The sequence below is a fragment of the Atractosteus spatula genome, chromosome 14 (genome assembly GCF_055471065.1).
Source record: "Atractosteus spatula isolate fAtrSpa1 chromosome 14, fAtrSpa1.hap1, whole genome shotgun sequence".
Classification (NCBI taxonomy): domain Eukaryota; kingdom Metazoa; phylum Chordata; class Actinopteri; order Semionotiformes; family Lepisosteidae; genus Atractosteus; species Atractosteus spatula.
Window position 1 is genome coordinate 25462010 of NC_142719.1, and position 22529 is coordinate 25484538.

General features: G+C 40.4%; 1 protein-coding gene across 4 annotated transcripts in view; it reads right to left on the reverse strand.

Moving 5' to 3' along the window:
• Positions 1 to 22529, reverse strand: part of sec24a (SEC24 homolog A, COPII coat complex component) — a 26545-nt gene continuing 4016 nt past the window's right edge. For 2 of the 4 annotated variants that reach the window (XM_088931978.1, XM_088931979.1), the window contains exons 2-24: positions 20771 to 21304; positions 17376 to 17555; positions 15689 to 15787; positions 15035 to 15118; positions 14708 to 14871; positions 13652 to 13836; positions 13018 to 13120; positions 11913 to 12039; positions 11123 to 11232; positions 10560 to 10672; positions 10032 to 10150; positions 9783 to 9838; positions 9238 to 9444; positions 8775 to 8898; positions 8214 to 8372; positions 7614 to 7787; positions 6709 to 6819; positions 6006 to 6181; positions 4211 to 4348; positions 3363 to 3467; positions 2671 to 2763; positions 2472 to 2575; positions 1 to 2092 (exon numbers count right to left, since the gene is read on the reverse strand). In XM_088931978.1, the coding sequence (XP_088788104.1) occupies positions 1978 to 2092; positions 2472 to 2575; positions 2671 to 2763; positions 3363 to 3467; positions 4211 to 4348; positions 6006 to 6181; positions 6709 to 6819; positions 7614 to 7787; positions 8214 to 8372; positions 8775 to 8898; positions 9238 to 9444; positions 9783 to 9838; positions 10032 to 10150; positions 10560 to 10672; positions 11123 to 11232; positions 11913 to 12039; positions 13018 to 13120; positions 13652 to 13836; positions 14708 to 14871; positions 15035 to 15118; positions 15689 to 15787; positions 17376 to 17555; positions 20771 to 21304 (3380 nt within the window). In that variant the 3' untranslated portion in view covers positions 1 to 1977. The remainder of the gene's footprint in view (positions 2093 to 2471; positions 2576 to 2670; positions 2764 to 3362; positions 3468 to 4210; positions 4349 to 6005; positions 6182 to 6708; positions 6820 to 7613; positions 7788 to 8213; positions 8373 to 8774; positions 8899 to 9237; positions 9445 to 9782; positions 9839 to 10031; positions 10151 to 10559; positions 10673 to 11122; positions 11233 to 11912; positions 12040 to 13017; positions 13121 to 13651; positions 13837 to 14707; positions 14872 to 15034; positions 15119 to 15688; positions 15788 to 17375; positions 17556 to 20770; positions 21305 to 22529) is intronic. The other 2 variants (XM_088931980.1, XM_088931981.1) reach the window with 2 other exon arrangements.

Sequence of the window (22529 nt, forward strand, 5' to 3'; positions counted from 1 at the left end):
AGAATCAGGTCTTTTTATTTTTCAGAAAAAAAACACTTTTCTGCTGGGTTAATAAATGAAAGTGGGGGTATCAAAAATATCTGAGTACAAGTTAATGGAAGAAAAAAAAATGCTCCCAAGGAGAAAATGATATCAAGAGGGTTGTTTTGTGTCAAACTGGGCTTGCTTCTAGTGCATGGAGCTATGCTGCATGTCATAATCTAAACTCCTAGACTAGCAAAATGGCTCTCAACTTCATTATAATCTCATAAAGAATACTGCCATAGAATTTTAAATTAAAAATAAAACACTATTATACTAACCTCAGTGGTGAAGATGTTAAGAAATAGCTCAAAAAAGGTAAAAATGTCTTGTTTCAAATAAACTCAACCATGCAGTTGAAAACAACAAATAAGAATTGCGCTCCTGACTGATAAATGAATATACAGAGTACAAACCTTTTACCTTGGAAATACCTCAGCATCTTAAGAAAAAGTGTATAATTGTTTTCCAAGAAACACCCCACAATTAATGACAATATTTCAAGAACCAAACACTTTTACTATGCATGTGGGCTAGCAAAATTAACTGGGGCCATTAGTCACCCTGAAAAACAGGAGTGAAAGCAACAAGTATTAAATGCTACAAGTGACACAGACAAGGAAGACTGTAGACAAACATACCACATCATACATTACCAACAGGTCTTAAAGAACTTAGTGAAGCCTTGTGCAGCAAACAATGTAAAAATGTACATTCTGGCTGTTATATACACAACTGCAAAGTAAACACCATATCTTTCTCATCTGGATTTAACAATATAATAACTGTATCATCTGAAAAAGCTACTTCTCCAATGGTTTCCATGGCATAAATCAATCACTAGGGTTAAAAAGAACCATCCATTTTATTTATAGCGTCATTTCACAGTAATCAATTCTTTAATTTTATCACTTAGATTTCTTACTGTAAACCTTTTAATCAACAAAGCAAGGTTAAAGATCAAAAATGGCTTAATTCTAAGTAGGTATTAAAGAAATTACTTTTATACTATTATATCAAAATATTTCATATATAGTGTCAACATTTAAACACAGAGGTTCAAGGATAAAAAGCAAGTTCTCATACAAGGTAATTACAGAAATAAATCTCGTACAGGCTTTCTCATAAATTAAAAAAAGAATACACTTTACACTTCGCCCAATTATGGCCAAATTCAGAGGGAAATATAACTCAGTGTAGAAGTTGAGGAACTCTAAGAGATCATAAAATATCTTTACACTACTTAAAAGGTGACATAGCTGTCCCGTGATTTTCTGCTTTAGTTTGCCAACATAATTGCTTGTTCGATGCATGATGAAGGAAAAAACAGCACCTCTAACATTGTCCCCTAATCTTATAGTAAAGATCATTGTTCATAATCTAACAGGAGAAAGTGTGTGAGTTTTCTCAACCTGAAAAACATCTTTAACAAGCAGTGCTGCTTATATCAAACATCAACCCCCACAGGCAGACAATATCTCAGAATGCGTATAATACATATATATTACTTTATTATCAAACAAATGTGCTTTAGACAAAATGGCTTCATGCCTCTTGTCTTTGACTGAAAAAGCAGTCTTTATTACAAGTGTTTCTCTGGGGATTCACACTGATTTTCCTGATATCCTCTCTTCTCTTTTGTGTAAAGCTTATTCTGTCATTTGATGTTGATATGCTTAGGTTCTTTGTTACCAAAAGCTCAGAGCCAGTAATGGAGCACCCCCCCTTCAGCAAAAAGGTCTGTGTTTATTAAAGTCCAGTAACTCAGTGTGCTTCAGTCATGCCACAAATAAGTTAAATCTTCAAGAGGCAAAAAAGAAATGCTTAGAAAATTAGCCAGGACTTAAGTTCCTGAAGATAAACAGCTCTATTCAGAATGCCTCCTGTTGACTCTTCCCTCACTCATTAATACCTATAATATTCTATTCGTCATCATTCTGCCTTCACTGGACTTGCTTATTTGCTAACTTGCTGTTGCAGATGAAGCAGGAACTCATAGTATGACAGCGCAGATTCTGTTCGGTCCTCGATCATATTTTGCATAAAGATGGCTTTAAGTTGGTTCTCATCCCTGTAAATACAGAAAGGAGTATTATAAAATGAAATTCCATCATATCTGACGAAAAAACCCACTAGGTATGGTAGGAAATTGTGAAAGGTCCTTTGAATGAACAGAGAAACCTCTCGATCAGGAATGGTTTCATAAATCAGGCTGTAAATATGGATTGCAATAAGAGATTATTAATTTCTGAGTTTTTTTTACAGGAAAACACCAGTGCCACAATGATTAGAAGAATATTCTAATCAGTAAACAGGGGATCTCTAAACGTACTGTGGAACAAGAAATTTGGTAAATTTTCCTCGATGCACTGTTCTTAACATCAAAACGTCTTGTTATTCTCAACTAATCTGTCATAATTTGGCTCAAATGAAAGAGCAGCCTGGCTTACCTTATCACATAAAGCACTGGGAAAAATGGCCTCTGTTCTCGTAGCCAGGAGATGAAGGCTCTCGTTCTCACAGACTCAGCTGTGTCCAATTCAGGGAGCTGATTCTGTTTTGTAACAAATACAAGAACATTTATCAGCTGAGAAGCTCTAGTGTGATCACAGACCTGGTGTTTCTGCTCATTTGGCTGCTTTGCCTTACCATGTTCTGAGGTATTGCCGAGTAGTTTGGTACTCCCAGCACCTGGGTAATAAAGTTGGAGCTGCAGTTTCTTCCAATCCACAGATACAACACCTGTAAAAGGACAGGCTCTATAAACAATGCATTCTTACTTCAGATACTGACCAGATGTCTCTGGACTGTACTTTAGCATCACCCAAAGCTTCAATCTTTTAAAGAATAAGACAAAAAATGTCTCACAGGCCTAAGGGAAAATCATACAATAAGCTTATCCTTAAATAAGTTTTATCAGATAACGTAATCATCAAAATGAATCTATTCACTGTTTTAAAGTAGCAGATTAAACATTTAAATTCAAAGCTGATTATTCTTTGCCTTTAAGCTTTTACAAATCAGCAGCTTTTTCTTGCAGTTGTGTCCCACTTCAATGAAACAAGTGTAAGCCTAAAGAAGAAAAAGCTTCTCTACTGCATATGGTACTTCTCAAACAGTCACCATCAAGGAAGTCATCACAGCTCTCCCCAGCCCTTGTCTCGTGATGCATTTCTAATCACATCTTGCAGAGGGAACTCCTGTGACCTCTCCTCGCTGGAGTGTTATACAGTACTTGTAAAGCCTTGATAACAAGAAGGGCCCTCAGGAGTATCATTCAAAACAGTTCTCGCATCCATAGAGTCACAGGAAGTGAAATAGGAAATCGCAGAAGTGCTCACCATCCCAGTATCCATTAGGAAGGCCCCCTCCCTGCTCAGCTTCTCCACAGAGAGCTGCAGCAGTGCAGGCTGAGGGATGGTTCTGTCATTTATGTTAAGAGCTCCCTGTAACATAAAAATGATGCAGGGTGAATTATTACTTAGGTGGACAAGGTGATTTTGAGCTATTTCATGGCAATAGAACAGCACAGAACTTGTGTGAACCAAGTTTATTTCAATCAATCAATCAAGGTTTGTTTATCAATGCAGAACAATACAGCATACAGTGGTGGTTGTCGGCAGTGAAATGCATTTTCCGCAAGCTCGCCAAGAAGAGATAGGACAGAATTTGATAGGTTACAAGAAGAAAATAATAAATTGTACAGTAACAATTTACAAGATTACACAATAATAAAAAAACGCAGCGGGGGAAGAAAAAAAAACAATGTGCTGGACTGACTATTTATCAGTGGTCGTTTGGGTCATTGCTGGTAGCTGCTGCGGTTGGTTGTTCAGCAGTCTTATTACCCTAGGGAAAAAGCTGTTTTGAAATCTGCTGGTTTTTGTCTGTAGGCCTTGGTATCATTTTCCAGACAGTAGTAGGGAAAACAGATTGTGGTATTTTCAAATTTACATGGGGTAGAGGGGAGCGTGGAACTTGCAGTAGTGTTTTACAGCTTTTATGCACTTATGGGATAATGTAACAGGGAAAAGACACCCTGTCTCAAAAAGCAAAAGACAAACTGACCCAATAAAAAAATTGCAAGAATCGTGCTGCAGAATGAGAAAGACTGAAGTTATTTTGAAGTTCCCCGCTGGGGGTGAAAGAACAAATAACAGCGTAGGAATCTTATCTGCCTCCTCCTCACCTCGTCTGAAAGATTGTCAACTCTGTATAGAGAGGGATGGATCATGAGCATGAGGTACACCAGGGGCTGGTATTTCAGCTGGCACATGGCAAACACACGGTCATCCAGGCGGGTGCTGGTCCCAGTCCGGAAAGCTTTCTGGAAATAAAGATGTACTTCAGCAATTCAGTGACAACAACCCGGAAGTAATTAATATGCTTCTTTTGGAAAAGGCTTTATATATCCATCCATTTTCTAACTGCTCCTTCCAGTTCAGGGTCATGGGGGAGCAGGATCCACTCCACGGCAGGGCACACACACATTTAGACTGGGGCCAGTTTTCCCAGAAGCCGATTAACTCCAAACAAACAGCACCCCAAGTCCAGAATCGTACCCAGGACCACAGTGCTGTGAGGTAGCACAGTTAACCTCTGTGCCACCACGCTGCCTGTAAGTGCAAGACAATACAGGGCTAATTTCTTTCATAACCATCCATGTTCATAATTTCCGAGAGCACACTTTAAATGTGGAAAGGGTGTGCTGATAGTACATAGCTAGGAACCAACTACCTCAGTCTACCAGTAACACATCATACAATTTGATCTACACACTCTGCATTCCACTCCAGTGTACGAGAGAGCGCTGATGTTCACATGGCAGATCCCAGTGCAGAAGGCACAGATACCAGCGATACTGTTTTTATTCAACGTATCCTGAAGTGAGCTCATTGAAAGACTTGCATTTGTTTTATTAGTTTAGAGGCTACTGCATAATGCCTCGCATGCAATCACGGGGAGAACATACAAACTCCACACAGATGAGACTAGCACCACAGGTCTGGAATTGAACCCATGGCCCCAGCACTGTGAGTCAGCAATGCTAACCACTGTGTCAACATGCCACCCATAGCCAGCACAATGCCTTCATAAAACCTTCTTACAGGCTAAATAATATGTTACAGCTTTACAACTGTTCTTCCTAATGACATAACAAGTACAAAATAATAATAATAGTAATAATTGCTTACACTTATATAGCGCTTTTCTGGACACTCCACTCAAAGAGCTTTACAGGTGATGGGGACTCCCCTCCACCATCACCAATGTGCTGCACCTGGATGATGCGACGGCAGCCATAGTGCGCCAGAACGCTCACCACACATCAGCTATCAGTGGGGAGGAGAGCAGAGTAATGAAGCCAATTCATAGATGGGGATTATTAGGAGGCCATGATTGGTAAGGGCCAATGGGAAATTTGGCCAGGTCGCCGGGGTTACACCCCTACTGTTTTCGAGAAACGCCCTGGGATTTTTAATGACACAGAAGGTCCGGACCTCGGTTTTACGTCTCATCTGAAGGACGGCGCCTGTTTACAGTATATGTCCCCGTCACTATACTGGGGCATAAGGACCCACATGGACCGCAGGGTGAGCGCCGCCTGCTGGCCCTACTAACACCTCTTCCAGCAGCAACCTTAGTATTTCCCAGGAGGTCTCCATCCAGGTACTGACCAGGCTCACATCTGCTTAGCTTCAGTGGGTTGCCAGCTGTGAGTTGCAGGGTGATATGGCTGGTGGCAAAAGGTTTTACACAACAGCTATTCCTGATCAAAACCACACCTGCAGCTTTAACCCCACGTTGTTCTAAACAAATGTTATGCAAATGTTCTCGTTCAGCTCAGGTTGAACACCTGATGTTTGGTCATTTCCTCTGCACCATTGATACTGGAGTGAAAACCAGTGTTTCTACAAGACAGTAGGAAATTCACAAATTCACAGTGTGGAAAGAGCTAGCAGGCCTGGCTTCATGGGCCTTACCTGCTTGAGCAGGGCCAGGATGTAGAGTGGGAAGAGCCGCAGGCAAACAGGGGCCAGGAGGCCAGGCTGCTGGACGCTGAGCACGGAGGAGCGGTACGCAGCAAGGGAGTCGATGGCAGCGTTGACCAGGGCGTCACGGGCGTCACTCAGGCTGGCTGCCACCGAGCGGTCCACAGCTGGCACGAGGGGCAAGTCATCGGGTTAACACAACAGCACGCCAAGGAAGGAGGGCACACCGATTTCTACTGCACAATCATTGATGCCTTAATGATTACAGCTCATCACACCCTCCGCCAGACTTTCCAAGGGGACAGGACACCCATTTGTTCATTCGCAGGGTTGAGGAGAATACAGAACTTGTATAAAGAATCACAATTACATTGCCTGGTTTTTAACATACAAGCAGAAATAGATCATGGCAGGATCACAAATGGCATCTGACATTAGCATGTAAACACAGAGGCTCGCAGCTCCTTCTTGTTGATGTAGCATACCAGCCACGCCACCTCCCGAAGGTAAATGCAAAAGGTGGCTAAGGTTTTTTCAAAATACGCAAATTATTGTGTATCTATTTCTTGAAAATCCAGTTTCCCCATTTTCTTAAAGCATGTTAACTGTTAAGAAAAATAAGAAAGGTTTCAAAGCAGCTGTGCTGTGCTAGGCACAGAATCCCATTCCTCTTCCCCAGCACTGTGGTTCTCACCCATGCTAGCCAGCAGTCCTGTAATGGCTTGCACATCTGCTCCAGCAAAGATGTCAGCCAGAGAGTTCACAACAGGCAGGCACATCGTGTGTACTCGGATCCGTCGCTCCCCTGTGGAACACAGACAAATTAGGATCCTTTCACGGATAGGTGTTTAAAACTTCCAACAATAAAAAAAAATCCTGAAGATAATTAAAGGGGAACTACAGTCCCAATTTCTCAGACCAACTGTTATGTCTTGGTCACAAAATTAATTGACGGTATAGCCAAATTTAACAACTTCCGATTGAAGCACAAAATTGTGAAATTATTGAAAGTACTGTATGGTCTCCATTTTCTCACACAGCCCTGGTCTCACCATGAGTGAGAGCGTGAACTTGCATGAATTGTGACATGAGGCAGCTTACTAGTCACTGTAATGCAAACAAGTACAGGTTGGACACAGAAATAGTCCAATGTGATCTGCATGCTGAGTTAGCAAGTTGTATTTTTTGGCAAAAACGTCTTGAAGTCAAAAGCAATATTTCTATTCGTTCGAGATGCCTTCACAAGCCTGCTTGTTTACAATGTAATTGGGTCACTACACGTCACCAGACGTTTTGTTGCCTTGTTACAAAATTCTAATTGTAGAATACTGCACTGTGCCAACCTGGAAACTTAGTCTATTTTGTCTTGTACATTATTACAAGGTATTACGAGTTACTGTGTACATTTGACTTTCATTGTGGTTTGAAATGAAGTCAATGTTGAGTCTCTTTAACCCCAAAATATAAAAATAGTGATGCAGTTCTCCTATAACTGGCGAAATTATTTTCCACAGTGCTTTCATAATCCTGAAACAATGCCACAAAAAAGCTGATTCTTTATACAGCTCTTTATAGACATGGCACTGTGATTCTTATTACCTTTGCTTGATGTGTATAGAAGAGCAGCTTGGAAAGAGACCACTTGCATATCCACTAGATTCTCCTCAATAGACATCTGTACAGCAAACCCTGCATCTGGGTTGACATTGGGCAGGGACAACAGGTCTGTGGATCGGACGAAGAAGTTCCCATGGAAGGTATGTATGGAAAGACCTAAGAAGGAGGGAAACAGATGAATCAAAGTTAACCACTTATGGAAAGCTAAGAGTATTACCATTCTCTTTACTTTTTTTTACAGCTATAGAAACCAGTAAAGATGGATTCCTAATGAACCCACTTTTTCTGAAGCAGAAACATCTAAAAAGTGAAAAGAGTGCAAAATGACGGTACACTGGCAGCAGTTGAACAGGAATATGTGAGGGTGCCAAATGAAGCTGTACTAATGCCCTCTAAACAAACAACAGTAGCGTAGTATTTGCAATTCCAAAGAAAAAAAGGCAAAGAGGCCAACAACAGAACGGGGAGGAGTAACACATGAAAACTGACAGCAGGTGTGTTGTGTACCAGGTGTTCACAGGTCAAAAGATCCAACCTCTAATTGAGCGAAATTTGCTTCACAAAATCCTTCTGAGCACACACCTTTGGTACAGCGTATCCTCATGACTGCCTCAAAGCCAATCTTCCTGGTGACATATCTTTTCAGGTCCTTCTGGAACCGTTCCACCTGAGCAGGGTTGTGCTGGTGGTGGTACGAAGGGTAATAGTAGACACTGCCAGCAGAATACCTAGATATGCAAGCTAAGAGAGAGAAGCAAAAATGATACGCTTTGAACTGCTTTCACAATGTTAAGCTGATTTTCTGTTTTAAATTTTGCTTTGGGAAAACCTTCGCATTGAAATACAACAAAACAGAATGGTTCTTGCACTTCCTCCTGAACTGAAAGAAAGAAGCTGGATGGGTTTCAGAAAGTGCCAAGTATTGACACAGCTTTGGGGAAAAGAAGGCACAGTTTACAAATAAACCGTAAACCTAATAGTAACAACAATTCAAAACAATTTCATTTGAAATACACTTTTACACAAAATATAAGGGTCAATATTCAACAAAACATAACACTGAAGGAACAAATGAAGACTAGAGTTTAAAAAGTGGATCAGCAAGAATGATACATGGCTTTTAAACAATAGAGAAAAACTCACCTAAGGATGCTAAATCACAGTACTGTCCGCTCAGTAAGAAAAGGTCAACAGCAATCTGCTGCCCTGAACAGTCGAGAGCCAACTTTTTGTAGAAATCAGTTGCAGGGGAGAGGTGCTGAATATCCTGGAAACAACGAAGTACAATGGAATCAACTATCCCACTGCATACAATTTCAGGAAGCAAAGCCTCAAAGAAAAATCTTCAGAAAAAAAACTAAACAATTTTGATATTTGCCATGAAATATGCTTTAGTAACGCAACCAAATAATTTACAAATATTTAAAAAAACTCTACTAATTCCACAGAGTACATGGAGAAGCTTATTATTCCAACATCTAGAAGAATATACATTTGATTTCTCAGTGATACGGCATCATCTCTATAAATCCAGCTTTTAAGGAAGATGAAGATATGCGGAGCTGCAGTATGCTGGTGGACAGCCCATCCGGAGGTTCGGTCTCACCTTTGCAGATGCCCGCTGATTAGGGTCTTCTCTGGACTTCAGTGCTCCCACCCCCACAGAGGGCAGCTGAGTTTGGAAGACAGAGGCTCGACCCCCAGTGGGCGAGAGCAGTTTATAGGCTGCCTGCAGGGCTGGACCCAAGGCTGACTGAGTCTCCATGGTCTTGGTGAACATCTGAGGCAAAGCCTTCAGCAAATCTTGTACCAGCTGTCCAGAAAACAGAGACCATGTTTCAGTAAGCTCCCTGCACAGGGACCTGGTATGATCCAGGTTGGACTAATAGGCACACAAATAAGAATGACACTGAAATACAGTTTACACACAGAACAAAAACCTCTTCCTTACACAGGGGACACAATTCGTGTAGAGAACATGAACACAATGCAGATCAGTCATTCTTTCCGTATGTCTGACATTTACAAGCTATGATTTGAATGCATATTCTCATTCTGAGAGTAGAGTTATACCAATAGGCAGCATAATAATACTCCAGGGCTTAACACTTGCTTTCACACACATAAAAAGACATACAAATAGTTTCTTACCTCTTTGCATTCACTGAGATTTACTAAAAGACTGTCTGGAGTTGGTATAAAAATATCTGAAAGGGAAAAGAAAATAAGATAATGCTATAGACTGCTCCTGTTTTGTGGCAGTAATATTTCAATTCTAAATATTTTTTCAATGTCAAAATGTTTAAAAAACATTAAAATACTAAGACGCCAGGGCCAATTAGAAATTTAAACGTCGTTTTTCCCCCAGTCCTCTACATAATAAGAGCCTCTTCTGCTCACCTTCAATATCTGAGACAATCAGCATCTGAGGCTGAGACAGACCCTCCTGGAGATTGTAGAAATGGATTGTGCTGTCAAATGTAATAAAGCCTATCTTTGTCCTGGTGTCCCCTGGAAGCCTGGAAAATAAGATATTGTCAAAAACATCAGAAACTATCTGGTATGTGATGCTTTTTAATATTTACAAGAGCATACGCAGGATATTAAAAGATAATAAAGATAATATACAGACTACTGTATATGCATACTGCAGTTGTCTCGTGATGCAGGTCCAGTCTCCAGCTATGCGCCCCTATTACTGGGACACAATACAACAACCTGTTTTGTGGTCAATTTGACCAAAATGTTTTTTATATCCACCTGACTGAAGTGGTGATCTGTCTGCACAAATTCTACCATTGGGCCAATCAAAACCGATTTCTCATTTCATCATTTGCTTTGCCTGGTATGTTATGCTTTCCCTTCAGGTTTTTCTTCCCGAAATTAAAATGGCACTCATGAAAAAGGCACAGGAGTTTACAAACTTACGTGCTGAGATTGTCTAAAAGTGACTGACAGACAACGTTTAAGTAGCCTGTCTCTATGGCATTGTGGGATACATCCAGCACAAAAAGGTACACAGCAGGCTGGGGAGGTCTCAGCTGCAACAAAAATGTTGTTAAGTTAATGGAAATTATAGCAATACTTGTTTGAATTAAGTGAAAAGATTGAATTAGCTTTTGTTATACACATCAATTGTTCAAACATCCTCATTGCAAAATCTATCATAATAGACCCAATCTGCCACAGCATGCATGTAGTGAAACTGCACAGAATATAACCCAGCTGGGCGCTACACATCAGTACTAGATTTAACGGGACCCCTCCAAAACATGTAAAGTATATTGAGATTGTGGATGGAAAGTATCATACGAATAATTATAATACTGAAGTGGCAAAGCCATAACATTATATCATATAAAGTCGTTCTACTGCATGCAACACTATTTTGTCAAAAAGGCACTCAAGTTAAACACATCAACGCTTAAGCATCATGCTAAATAAACAGTTTCATCACTCATCAATGGAAAAATAACTCAAATAGAGCTCACCATATATTCTGAAGGAGCAATAAACTCAATCGTGGCATTCTGGACTTCGGGTCTTTTATGTGGTTCTCCATACGATCTGCTAACCGGGTTGTACATGAACTCTTCAGGAACTGCAGAAAAATACAAGCAGGATCATCGTCACACAGAAATGCTGTACCTGTGATTCCTGTGACCTGTCACTACAATATGTCACCAATTTTATATTGCTTCATGTGAAGCACAGAAACACCTTCATGTTTTCCCAGGAAATTCCAAAGTCATTGTCATAACTACTGTGTTCTATTCACTTGATCATAATAACCTGTGTTTCACATGCTTTGTTACATATTCTCTACCCTGTATTGCAAACCAGTTCTTTTTTCAACATATAGTTAAAAACTCAACCATGTATTTATTACTTATGGCTGACACGGATTCATACTGCAGAGGAAATAGGAACACAAATCTTAACAGAAACACTATAAGCACTGGATAACATCCTGATGAAAAAAAATATTGTACAGTAATCTTCATAGGATGGCACAGAGCAATGGATAACAAAAACACATTTTCCAACAACTCTTCTGACAAAGCAGGTATCTAAAATATTTGGCAGTGATCTGTGGATGGAAAGTGCTGTATGAATGTATATAATAAGTAAATGCCAAAAGCCAGAGCATAATATCATCCAAACTCAATCTGAGCTGTTTATTGGCAGGGAAAAAACCACAACATATCAAAACACATCTTGGTTCACTATCACTACACGCAGCTTTGCAGTTTTCTATATCACAACAGTGCAACTTATTACCATCGTTGACTCTGTAGCAGAGGTTACACTTCCATCTCCTCTGGTCCAGGAAAGACACGAAGGGGTTAATATAGGTCCTGCAGGAACGACACCTCACGATGGTACTAGAGGTGACCACTGGCAGTTGCTGCAATGAGAAACTGTTCTGTTAAAATCAGGCAGAGCACAAAAGCGGGGAACTAGTATGCATCACACACTTAATCACCTGGACCAAGTGCATGAATCTTTTTAACACTAAAAATAGATTTAATCTGTTAATTTTCTAAAGTGGTAATAATTTTTTTAGACAATATAATAACCTGGCAATCAGTGCTGCCAGCTTGCAGCTCTTTGGCATTGGACTCTACTCCAGCTTGCAGATCCTTGTGTGTGGAGTTTGCATGGTCATTCCGTGTGTACTGAAATGGTGCCCCAAGAAGACAAGTCAGCCATGTCAACAGGCTGGCCTAAATTGTCCTTGAGTGTATCCTGCGGTGGACTAGCGTCTTGTTTTTCACACTATACTTCCAGGATACACTCCAGGTATGCTGTAACCCTTGCCAGGAACAAGTGCCTTTCAGATAATGTATAAATCGATGGCAAAATGTTTCCTGTTTATTTTCCAAAATAAACATTTGACATGTAATTTGCAATTGCACACAAATAATAAAATGTTCTGTACACTGCCTGTTACATTTGCATTGCCTTTAAAACCTTGCCATTGTCATGAGTTTGATTTAAGACAGTTTTTTTTAAAACATTAGATTTTAAAGATCAAATATTACAACATCCAGTTTGTCTGATGTTACAAGGGGATTTGCCCATCTTTGCTTTGTGAAAGTTTAAGACTCGATTACATTAACAGTCCAAAAAATTACTAGGCCAGTCAGCCGGTTGTTGTAAATTCAGTTGACACATTCACAGAGGCCTACTTCAAACTGTAGACACCTGAGATCATTCCAATATGCATCTCATTCCAATATGCAACAGAGAGGTTACATTAAACCACAGGTTGATAAATAAATAAAGCAGTAATGACAAGAGGTTTCCTGGAGGTCAAAAACATTCACTCGTGGTTCTTCTTAGCTTAAAAAAAAACATTGGACAAGAGAAGAAAAGGCCTTACCGAGAGGTCTTTGAAAGGATGCAGAAGTAATCCCAGTGGAAGTTTAGCTTTGTTCAGCAAAGACTGCGTCTGAGGAATATTGGTCAGTGTGCTACGAAAAACCCTGTTCACAAAGGAGGAGGAACAGTTATTCATTTGAATGATCGGTCTTCTGTAACACTTCTACAATATCTAGACACATTTTCCTGAACAGCTGTCATTCTTATTGTAAATATTTGAACAGCATAATAAGCAACAAAAAGTGTAGATGTGATAATAGTACCACGGTTACTTTTGAAAGAAGCAATCTAACAGCATTTTAAAATATTTCTTAAAAGGAAAAAAATAAATGTGTTGGTGCTTTGGTACATGATCTTTTGAGTTTCCTTAAACTCTACCTTTTATATTAATTTGCAGTATTTTCTTGTGAAAGGAAGAAAACAGCGGCAGGGGAAAAAACCCTGACTTACAACAGATTCCAAAGACTGAGAAGCTACGAGTCGCTGATGCTTAATTTTTATTCCGCAAAACAGAGGTTGAAATTGCACATTTTACTCGGGGGCACAATCCGTGACACTCCTTTGACTTTTGCATGCCATGTGTTGCTATGGGATAGTCAAAACACATCTCTCAGCTGAGCAGCGCGGGCACTCACTCCGGGTGGCAGTTGAGTTTCTGCAGGTCCTGGGGCAGGCAGGGCACTGGTGCACTGATGGGGCGTGGGGGGAGAAGGTTGCGTTCCTGCAATAGGTTGATGGCTCTCAGGGCTTCAGGAGGCTGGGCCTGTTGCAAGCTCATCCCCCCCATTGTAGACGTCAGCTGGGCAGGGCTTACAGGGGGCTGAACAGAAAAAAAAAATGTCCATCCATCAGAAGACCTTCTTTCTTGCTCTGCTTACTCCGATGTATGTTTTGACCAATCTTATTCAAGGCTATTAAAGCACTGTTAGTTTAAAGGGAACTGCAGTGCCAATTTCTCCGACTGGTTATTAAATTTAGATAACAAAATAAATTCATTGACATTATAGAAAAAAATGTACAAATGTGAAATTAAGCAAAAAATCGTGAATTTTGTGAAAGTACTGTAAGTCTTCCTGTTGTCATAAATTTGAATTTGTTCCCACAAATTGTGACATGATTCAGCCCTTCCTCCTCACTAGTCTCCGTAATGACTAACAACAGCGTCTACAAACAGGTTGAGAAATGTTTCAATGTTATCAGCATGCAGAGTTAACATGTAATTAGTATTTGTCGGCAAACCCATCTTGAGGTTGTGAGCAGTATTTGTATTGGATTAAAAGAGACGTATTCATAAGCCTGCTTGTTTACAATGTCATGGGGCCATATGCTTCACCGGATGATTTGTTGCCTCATTCTGAACTGCAGAACACAGCACTGCACATTTTGTCAAATTTTGTCAATTTTGTGATGTAAATTGGTTTTACAAGTTACTGTGTACATTTTACTTTTACTGCAGTTTGAAATGTGCTCATCAATGCTGTTTCTTTCTAACCCCAAAATAGGAAAACAGCATTGCAGTTCCCCTTTAATGAAAACTTTCTACTATCGAAGGACCGATTTGCTTTAAAAAGTCTGAAAACATTGCAAAGACCAACACTGTTGTTTCCATTAACCTGCATTCTGAAGGAACATTCTGATGCAGCTCTGGCTTATTTGACAAAGTGAAAATCATTTGCCACTGAGTCACGTACCTGCTGAAACTGCTGGGGCCCTGATGGATAAGGCTGTTGTTTTGGAGGTTGCATTCCTGAAGTGTTAGCGGGGGCCCCCATATTTTGGTAGCCAGGAGGTAATGAGGGATACGAGTGGCCCATGGCCCTGCCCATTGCAGCAGCCTGGGGTGGATGTGGTGCTCCTGGAATCAAAGACAAGTGTCCAACCATAGCCGACATTCAGAAATGAAGGATAATTAAATTAGCTGGCTGCTCCCAAAAACAAATGATTCATTCTAATTACATTACAGATTTAAGCCCCAAATCGGGCAGTCACATATAGAATGTTGCGGCACAAAGTCTTACCCATGTTCCTGCCCCCACACTCCAGAGTATCGAAACTGTTGGGGACCTGCGAACCATCACCAGGGGTGGGTGGATGTGCGGCTCCTGGTAGAGGGGACACATTGGATGTGTGATCAGAATTTACCACAGCAGCATGACAAAAACGTGGAACATTCAGACTTCCTAGTACATTTCAGCTCTTACTTCGTCATACTGGGGAAGGAAAAACAATCTGAGGACAAGAGTGACGTAAAAAGAAATTTGCTTTAATAAATGCAATCCATAAAAAAAGATCACAGGTGGAAGATGGATTTATGGAATCGATGGGCCCACAGGTATGAGTAGCTGTGTATGGCCTCATTTGGCATTTCATGTGACAGAAAACCTAGTTATTAGGCAAGCCCAGGGGTACTTTTTCCTGGCACCAGTGAGCCACTGTACTGCTTGCTTTAAAGATATTTTTGTAGACCATTTAAATCAATTAACTGAATGAAGGTGGTGTCCTGTGGTGACATGACAACCAGGCTGGCTCTCCAGGAACAGGAAGGATAACCCCACAATTGGTGATCACAAACTGCAGGGCAGTTCTGAAATGAGATGGCTGTCATGACGTGGAGCACAAACACAAGCACGACACTGGACAGCAATCACGACATTCAGGGATGACCGTCACACCTGGGCACTCAATATCACACTCTTCATCATCGTCCTCTGAAGGGGATGACGCCAAAGATGAAGGAGCCAAGCTATTACCAATATTCCCACAATGAATGTCTGGCATGAAGAAAAAGCAGAAAAATCCAAGGGAAACCAAGGGAAAGAGAGAAAAGCAATCTCGATTTAATGAAGATGACTCTTCAGAAAATAAATTGTGCACTGCATATTACTGACTCCTAATACACAATTATAAGAACCAAAGCAGTTGATCAGGCAAATTAAAAATATAAATATTTTTCAAATCAAGTATTGTGTCATTTGTTTAGCTTTTTCATTGTACATTTTTTCTGCCAGATCAATAAAAAATCTTCAAGAAAAAAAGTATTTTGTAGACTGCAGAAGGCATTGTCATTAGTTTTGATTTTGACAGAAAGCCACTGCTGGCAGAAGACAAGAATTGTAATCAACCAGCTTAGACAGAAAACTAATTTATCTGGTTCACTGCTCAAAGAGGTCTGTTTTCTGCAATGCTGTACAGTATACCCACCACTTCAAACCTCCCATTCTCAGCACAAAACCAGTTTTTCTGCTCAAGCTTGTTTAAAAATCTGCATAATTAGAGGATTGAGGGACTGGTTTAAAAAATAGCAGATGCAAAAGAAGCAGCAAGCATAGAGGCATCAAAGAGTAAAAATGGGAAAAAAAGTTATTTATGACAGTTCAAATATTAAATATCGCTAGATGTTACCTAGAACTCACATTTCTGCACTACTCAGTTGCCTGTGCTCTTTGCACCCTGGGCGTACAAAAGCACATTGCAAGGTGGTAATAGCTTGGTTAATTAACCAAGATGTGTTAATTAACCAAGATGTGTGTTAACGCTAGATGTGTGTTATCACTAACTGTGGCTGAAAAGCTGATCAACACATCTGTGTTCTCTCGAATTGACTACTGTAATGCTCTACTCGCTGGGGTATCTAAATCTACTTTGAACAAACTGCAGTATTTGTTCAGTGTTTGCAATGCCCAAAATTTAGCAACCAGGATCCTGACCAGGTCTAGTGCAAGTGATCACATTACTCCTATCCTGGAGTCCTTGCACTGGCTTCCTGTCAAATTCCGTGTGGACTTTAAAATCCTCATGCTCACCTATAGGGCTCTGCATGGCTTGGCACCTCAGTACCTGTCCGAACTACTATCGCCCTACTCCCCACCTCGCAACCTTCGCTCTTCTAATTCTGGTCTCCTAACTGTCCCCAAAGCCTGTCTATATTGTATGGGTGACAGGGCCTTCTCCTGTTATGCCCCCAAGCTCTGGAACTCTCTGCCCAAGGATATCAGAGAGTCACCTTCTCTAAACTCCTTCAGATCCAGACTCAAAACCTTGTTTAGAAGAGTCTTTATTTAACTGGTTCCATTCTTTACCCCTCTGCTTCTACTTAGTACCACAATCCACAGTCTCCTCTGTATATTGTAATTGTATTCTATCTTGTGTATTCTTTTTATTTATTGTTGCTGTCATTCTGTAAAGCACTTTGAGAAGCCACCTTTAAAGGCGCTATATAAAATAAAGTTGTTATTATTATTATTATTAATAAAGAAAACAGAAATAAACCTCTCTTTTCCCTTAAAGCACATGCTTGTCAGCAAGCACTCCAGAAACAAATTCAAATTTGTAAATTCAAAATCTGAACAAACGTTATACCTTCATGCTGTGGGGTGGGAGGCAAAGGTGGGGTTGCACTGCCCAGTGGGCCAGCAGGGGGCGGCGGTGGTGTGGGTCTCATTGCTGGGGGGGCTCCTGCAGCTGGTGGAGGCCCATAAGCTGTTCTACCAAGCTGGTACGTCTGAGATGTAGGGGGGCTCATGAGCGGAGAGACAGCACCTAACAGGTCACAATTTAAGCAATTAATCTCTTCATTCCTTTACAACACACTTGATTCTCTGAACACTGTAAAACACAAATGCAAGTCAAAAAGAGTCCTACAGGAGTTCTACAGGAACCTGTGGTCCTAAAAGCCTGCATTTAGACTCTGAATGGTCCAAAAATAAGCAACAACATCCCATCCAGACTGACCTGAAAATTATATATTGTTTTTTTAGAAAATCGGTTAAATCAAATATTCAAGCTGTTCATATATAATATATAAATACTGAATATTTTTTATATATAAATCAAATATTCAAGCCTTCATGTTCTCTATTCACTAATGCACATTTTTAAATGAATTATGGAAGTTTGTGGAACAACTAGCCAAGTGAAATAAGATAATAAGGGCAACAATTAGTCATATTAGAGGATTGTGTTGTAGCACTTTTACCACGCTAAACACAATACATGGACTAGGTACTAGTCTGACAGAACCACTAGAAGCCTGTTAAAAAGCACACCGGCACCACAGCAGTCACTGCAATGACATGAGTTCCCCTAAATTTAGCACTGTGCATGTCTGTGATCCCCATCACTGAGCCGTCACTTACTGAATGAGTCAGACATATCAGCATTCTGGACTACAGCAGGGACAGCTTGCTGAGAGCAGCGTGATGTGAAAGTATCATTGTGATTATTTTCAACTGTGCATGCAATGGTTGCATACAGAGCAGAACTTTAATTTGAGCAAAACAGCATATTGGATGTGTATACTGCCTTAAAGGCATAAGGACTGAGCCTAGGCTTCTGTGCTAAAAAGCACAGAGAATGATACCTGAAAAAGACCATCGAGTAGATTAGTATAGTAGGAGGTTTTATACTTTATCTACCAGAAAAACTGTAATGATGAATGTGACATTATAGTCTAAGTATTAGAAAAGCAAAACCCAGTGCAGCCTACCACATTAAATCTGATGACCCACTTCGATTACTGAAAATACACTCTGTCTACAAAACAGGCTCACAATACGATGACACAATACAATGTTAAACATCCTTCCCCCTTTAAATAACAAAGATCTCATTCCAGTTGTAGTGTAGCTCTGCGATGGCTAAAATTCAGAAGTGCCAAGATTAACCGAAAAGTAGATTTGCAACTTTTTATTGTATTCTAACCTGGCCCTTGACTCCATTCTCCAGTAAGCTTGTTACCTCATCTGAAAGCCTGCCAGAGAGAGAGACGTTCTGCCAAGCTGGTCTCTTTAGTATGAACATGGGGCAAAGTGCACTTCCAGCATCAGCCAGCCTAATCACACTGTAGATGTGGACTTAAAGGGCAATTTAACAAGTTCCTATTTAGCAGAATATTGCCGTTACTGCAATGTCCACAAGGGAAGGAAAACAGATTACTAAAACCCTGTACATGATTCATGTCTTCTGCTCTTCAAATGTACAAGTGGCTTCCACACAGGAGTGGCCTCTAAAATTAAATAAGCAAATGACATCCCAGATCCTTAGGGTTATACATGAAATGGCGGGAAAGGCGTAGTATCATATAATTTGGGTAGACATGGCTGCAAGATGAGTGTTTGGCAGATCTTCAATGGCCATAAGAGCTCAACTTGCTGAGGATTCAGAAGCGATGGGGTCTAAGGCGACATTAGCACCAAACTCTAAGTGAAAGACATGAGCAGCAAAGGTCAAATAGTGGGTGGAAGCTCAAACACACATCACTTGACCACAAATTTCAAACTACGGCACGAGCAGCCAGGAATTCCATAGAGCGTTGCTCATCACACATGCAGGATGTCCCGTAGTTGTATACAGGCCAGCCAGGCTGCTCGGCCAAAAAAAGGCGTGAGCACTGACAAAATGTACACAAGAATCCATATTGAAATACTGTTTCGTATTAATACACAGCAAGATTATTGGCCAGCCAGCATCCGTGATGGTATGTAATCGTATAGCTCTCATGGTCTCATGGCTTGGTCTGAATGTCTCATGCACTTGCATTACGTCTAGGTTGATTAAGAAAATTAAGCAATGAATGTAAAATTTTGACATTGTTGTAGAGACTCATGATTCTGTTAATTGACCAAGCTATTACCACCTAGCAATGTGCTTTTGTACGCCCAGGGTGCAAGGAGCACAGGCAACTGAGTAGTGCAGAAATGTGATATGATCAGATGAATCATCCTTCACTATGAACTCGACACACAGATGAGTGCTTGTCTGGTGCTCCCTAAAGAACTCTACATGGATCCAGCGGTGAAAGATTCTGGTACTTCCACAACAGTGTGGGACTCATTTTCAACAGTGTGGGACTGGCGTGGTCTTGGAGAACCCAATGTCTTGGAAAGCAAGGTAAACACTAATCGCTACTTAATGGTTAAATGGACCATTTATGGGATGTTGTGGAATGATGCCCAAGACAGTGTTTTCCACCTCTATCAACCAGACGTGAGCTGACTGACATTCTTAGTGGAAGAACAGTCCTGCATTCCTCCAACAGAACCCCAGAGGCTGGGAGACTCTATGCCATGACGCATAAGGCTGCACTGGCCAGATGTGGTGGCCCAGCACCCTATTAATCAGCTTATTTTATTTTTTATATATTTTATTGATTAATGTCTTGGAATTTTGTGGTTTTAGGCAGACTTAATAAATGGTCAATTCAAACTAAATAACTCATGGATGTATATAAATGTTTCCAAAAGTGATATTTGGTTCACAATGGTTATATGATAAAACATCTTTAAATAATTAAGAGAAAATACTGGAACTGAGTATTTAAGAGGTCATACTTAGAAAATGTAAAGGCTCTTCATCATCAGTTTAAAAATTATAACTATTAATGCAAACGATTCCCATGATATAAGAAAAATCACACTTCAGTTCTTAAAAATAAATCCTACCATGGCTCTGTTTATAAAGGTGTTTGTTTCTGTGCCTGAAGTACTTTAATGTACTAGTCCAATGTCTCCAATCTTAGTGTACAGAATTGCTTTGAAATTCTCCTACTTTTCCAAATTACCAAGACTTTCCCGTTTTTTTCCATGCAGGGTCAGATGTGACATGACAAATGAGGAAAATATCTATTTTTATCTGGAGCAATCCTGAATCCAGGCGATTGCTTTTTTTTTTATTACTACTCTAATTTCCCATCGATTTGAAAAATAGATTTGTCATGTTGCAGAACAAAAGACAGGTCGTGGGAACAGGTCATGTACCTGGATGGACGTAGTTGTTGTGCGAGACGGTGGGCCCAGAGGGTGCAGCTTTCTGAAAGATGGGAGGGCTGGCCATGGTATATCCTGATGATGAAGGCTGGTTTGGTACTGAGCTAGTTACTGAGGTCACATGGTTGGTTACGGGGCCTGCTGCAGGCTGGCTCATGGGAGGAGGCATGCTATACTGCCAGGCTGGCTGAGGGGGCTGCTGGGTGTCAGCATAAAAACTGTTAGCAGGTACAGTGCCAGGGGTAGAATTCTGGGAAAGAGGAGGTGGAGGCATTCTGGAACCTGAAGTTTGAGGGGGGTGTACCAGTGGCTGAGCTGGCCCCATAGGAGGCCTGCTGACCGCCGCCTGACCAGGCGCCTGATACAAGCTCACTGGAGGTGGATTCTGGTAGGGGCTACAGTTATACTGTCCAGGAAGAGGAGCCAGAGGAGCCTTCCCTGGCATCTGGCTTGGGTATGGAGGCTGAGCTCCCATGTTATATCCTGGCCCGGGAGGCTGCATCACCACTGGGTTCTGTAAAGGACCTGTGAACAAGAATAGAACAAGCAGTACATTAAAATCCATCTCACACGTGCATTTAAAGTCAACAATGTGTTAAAAACAAAAGATAAATACGCAGGCCTTTGCGTGGAACAACAAACCCATTTTTGAAAAGATAGATTATAAAGCAGGAAAAATAAGATTAAGGACTATGTGGGTTGAATTTAAATTAAAATTGAGTTAATTGACTACTTTACTGTTGAATCAAGCTTCCCACCAGGATTCAAATTTGCAGAGCTGTAGTGTGAAGAACAACATAGAGGGAATAGAGATGTAATTACTTTAGCGTAGCTAGAGTGAACAATTCAAATTCACAACAAGGTGACAGAGCAGTCAGACTAGGCTGCTGAATGAAACCCCATCACATGGATTAATAATACAGACCACCAGTCTCTCTGTGATGAAGCAACAAAACCTACACTCTTAATGAACAACCAAAGTGCAGTTAAAAAGCACTGAAAAAAAATTCTCAGAGAACAAGTGAAATTCTGCTTTATTTAAATGTACAAAAATAACTATTTTAAAAGCCATTTTTGCTCTTTCAATTGGAATATCGAATCACACAGGTCAAAACTACAACTCTGGAAAATCGTCTTTTTGAATGGGATCTTTGAATAATCAAAGCCATGAATATCTGATATGTTTAAAACACATCTGCTGTTTAAACATCCAAATGTGGCAAAAGCAAAACAAATATTATAACATGCTGGTAGTGCAGTAAAATTGCAATGGACACTGTCTGAAAACTCTTGAGGATTTGCCGTCCTTGAGAAGAGAGGCAGATCGTTTAAACTGATTAGGCAGATTTATCCAGTAAGAGGTGCATGTTTAAGCAGAGAACTAAGATGAGAAGACAACCTCTTTCAGAGCTAAAGATAAAATGTAATCCCTCTGCCTCTTGAAAAGCAGGGAAACCTTATGAATGAGGCTGCAAACTCACAAACTGCAGCGATCAATGAGTCAGGCACCACCCTAACAAAACTCCTCTCAGGACAAGTTCCCCATGCTCAGCTGTTTCTGTGATAATGCCCGATTCAGCAATAACATGGAACAACCAATTTATAACTGTATTGAGCTGTGTTTAGAATTACAACTTAATTATAATTAAACATTGTTAAAATACTGAAGGTATAAGAAGAGATCAGTCTGTTTATGGAAATTACACTCTCTTATGAATTATTTTGAAGGTAGCATAAAACATATTTAGAA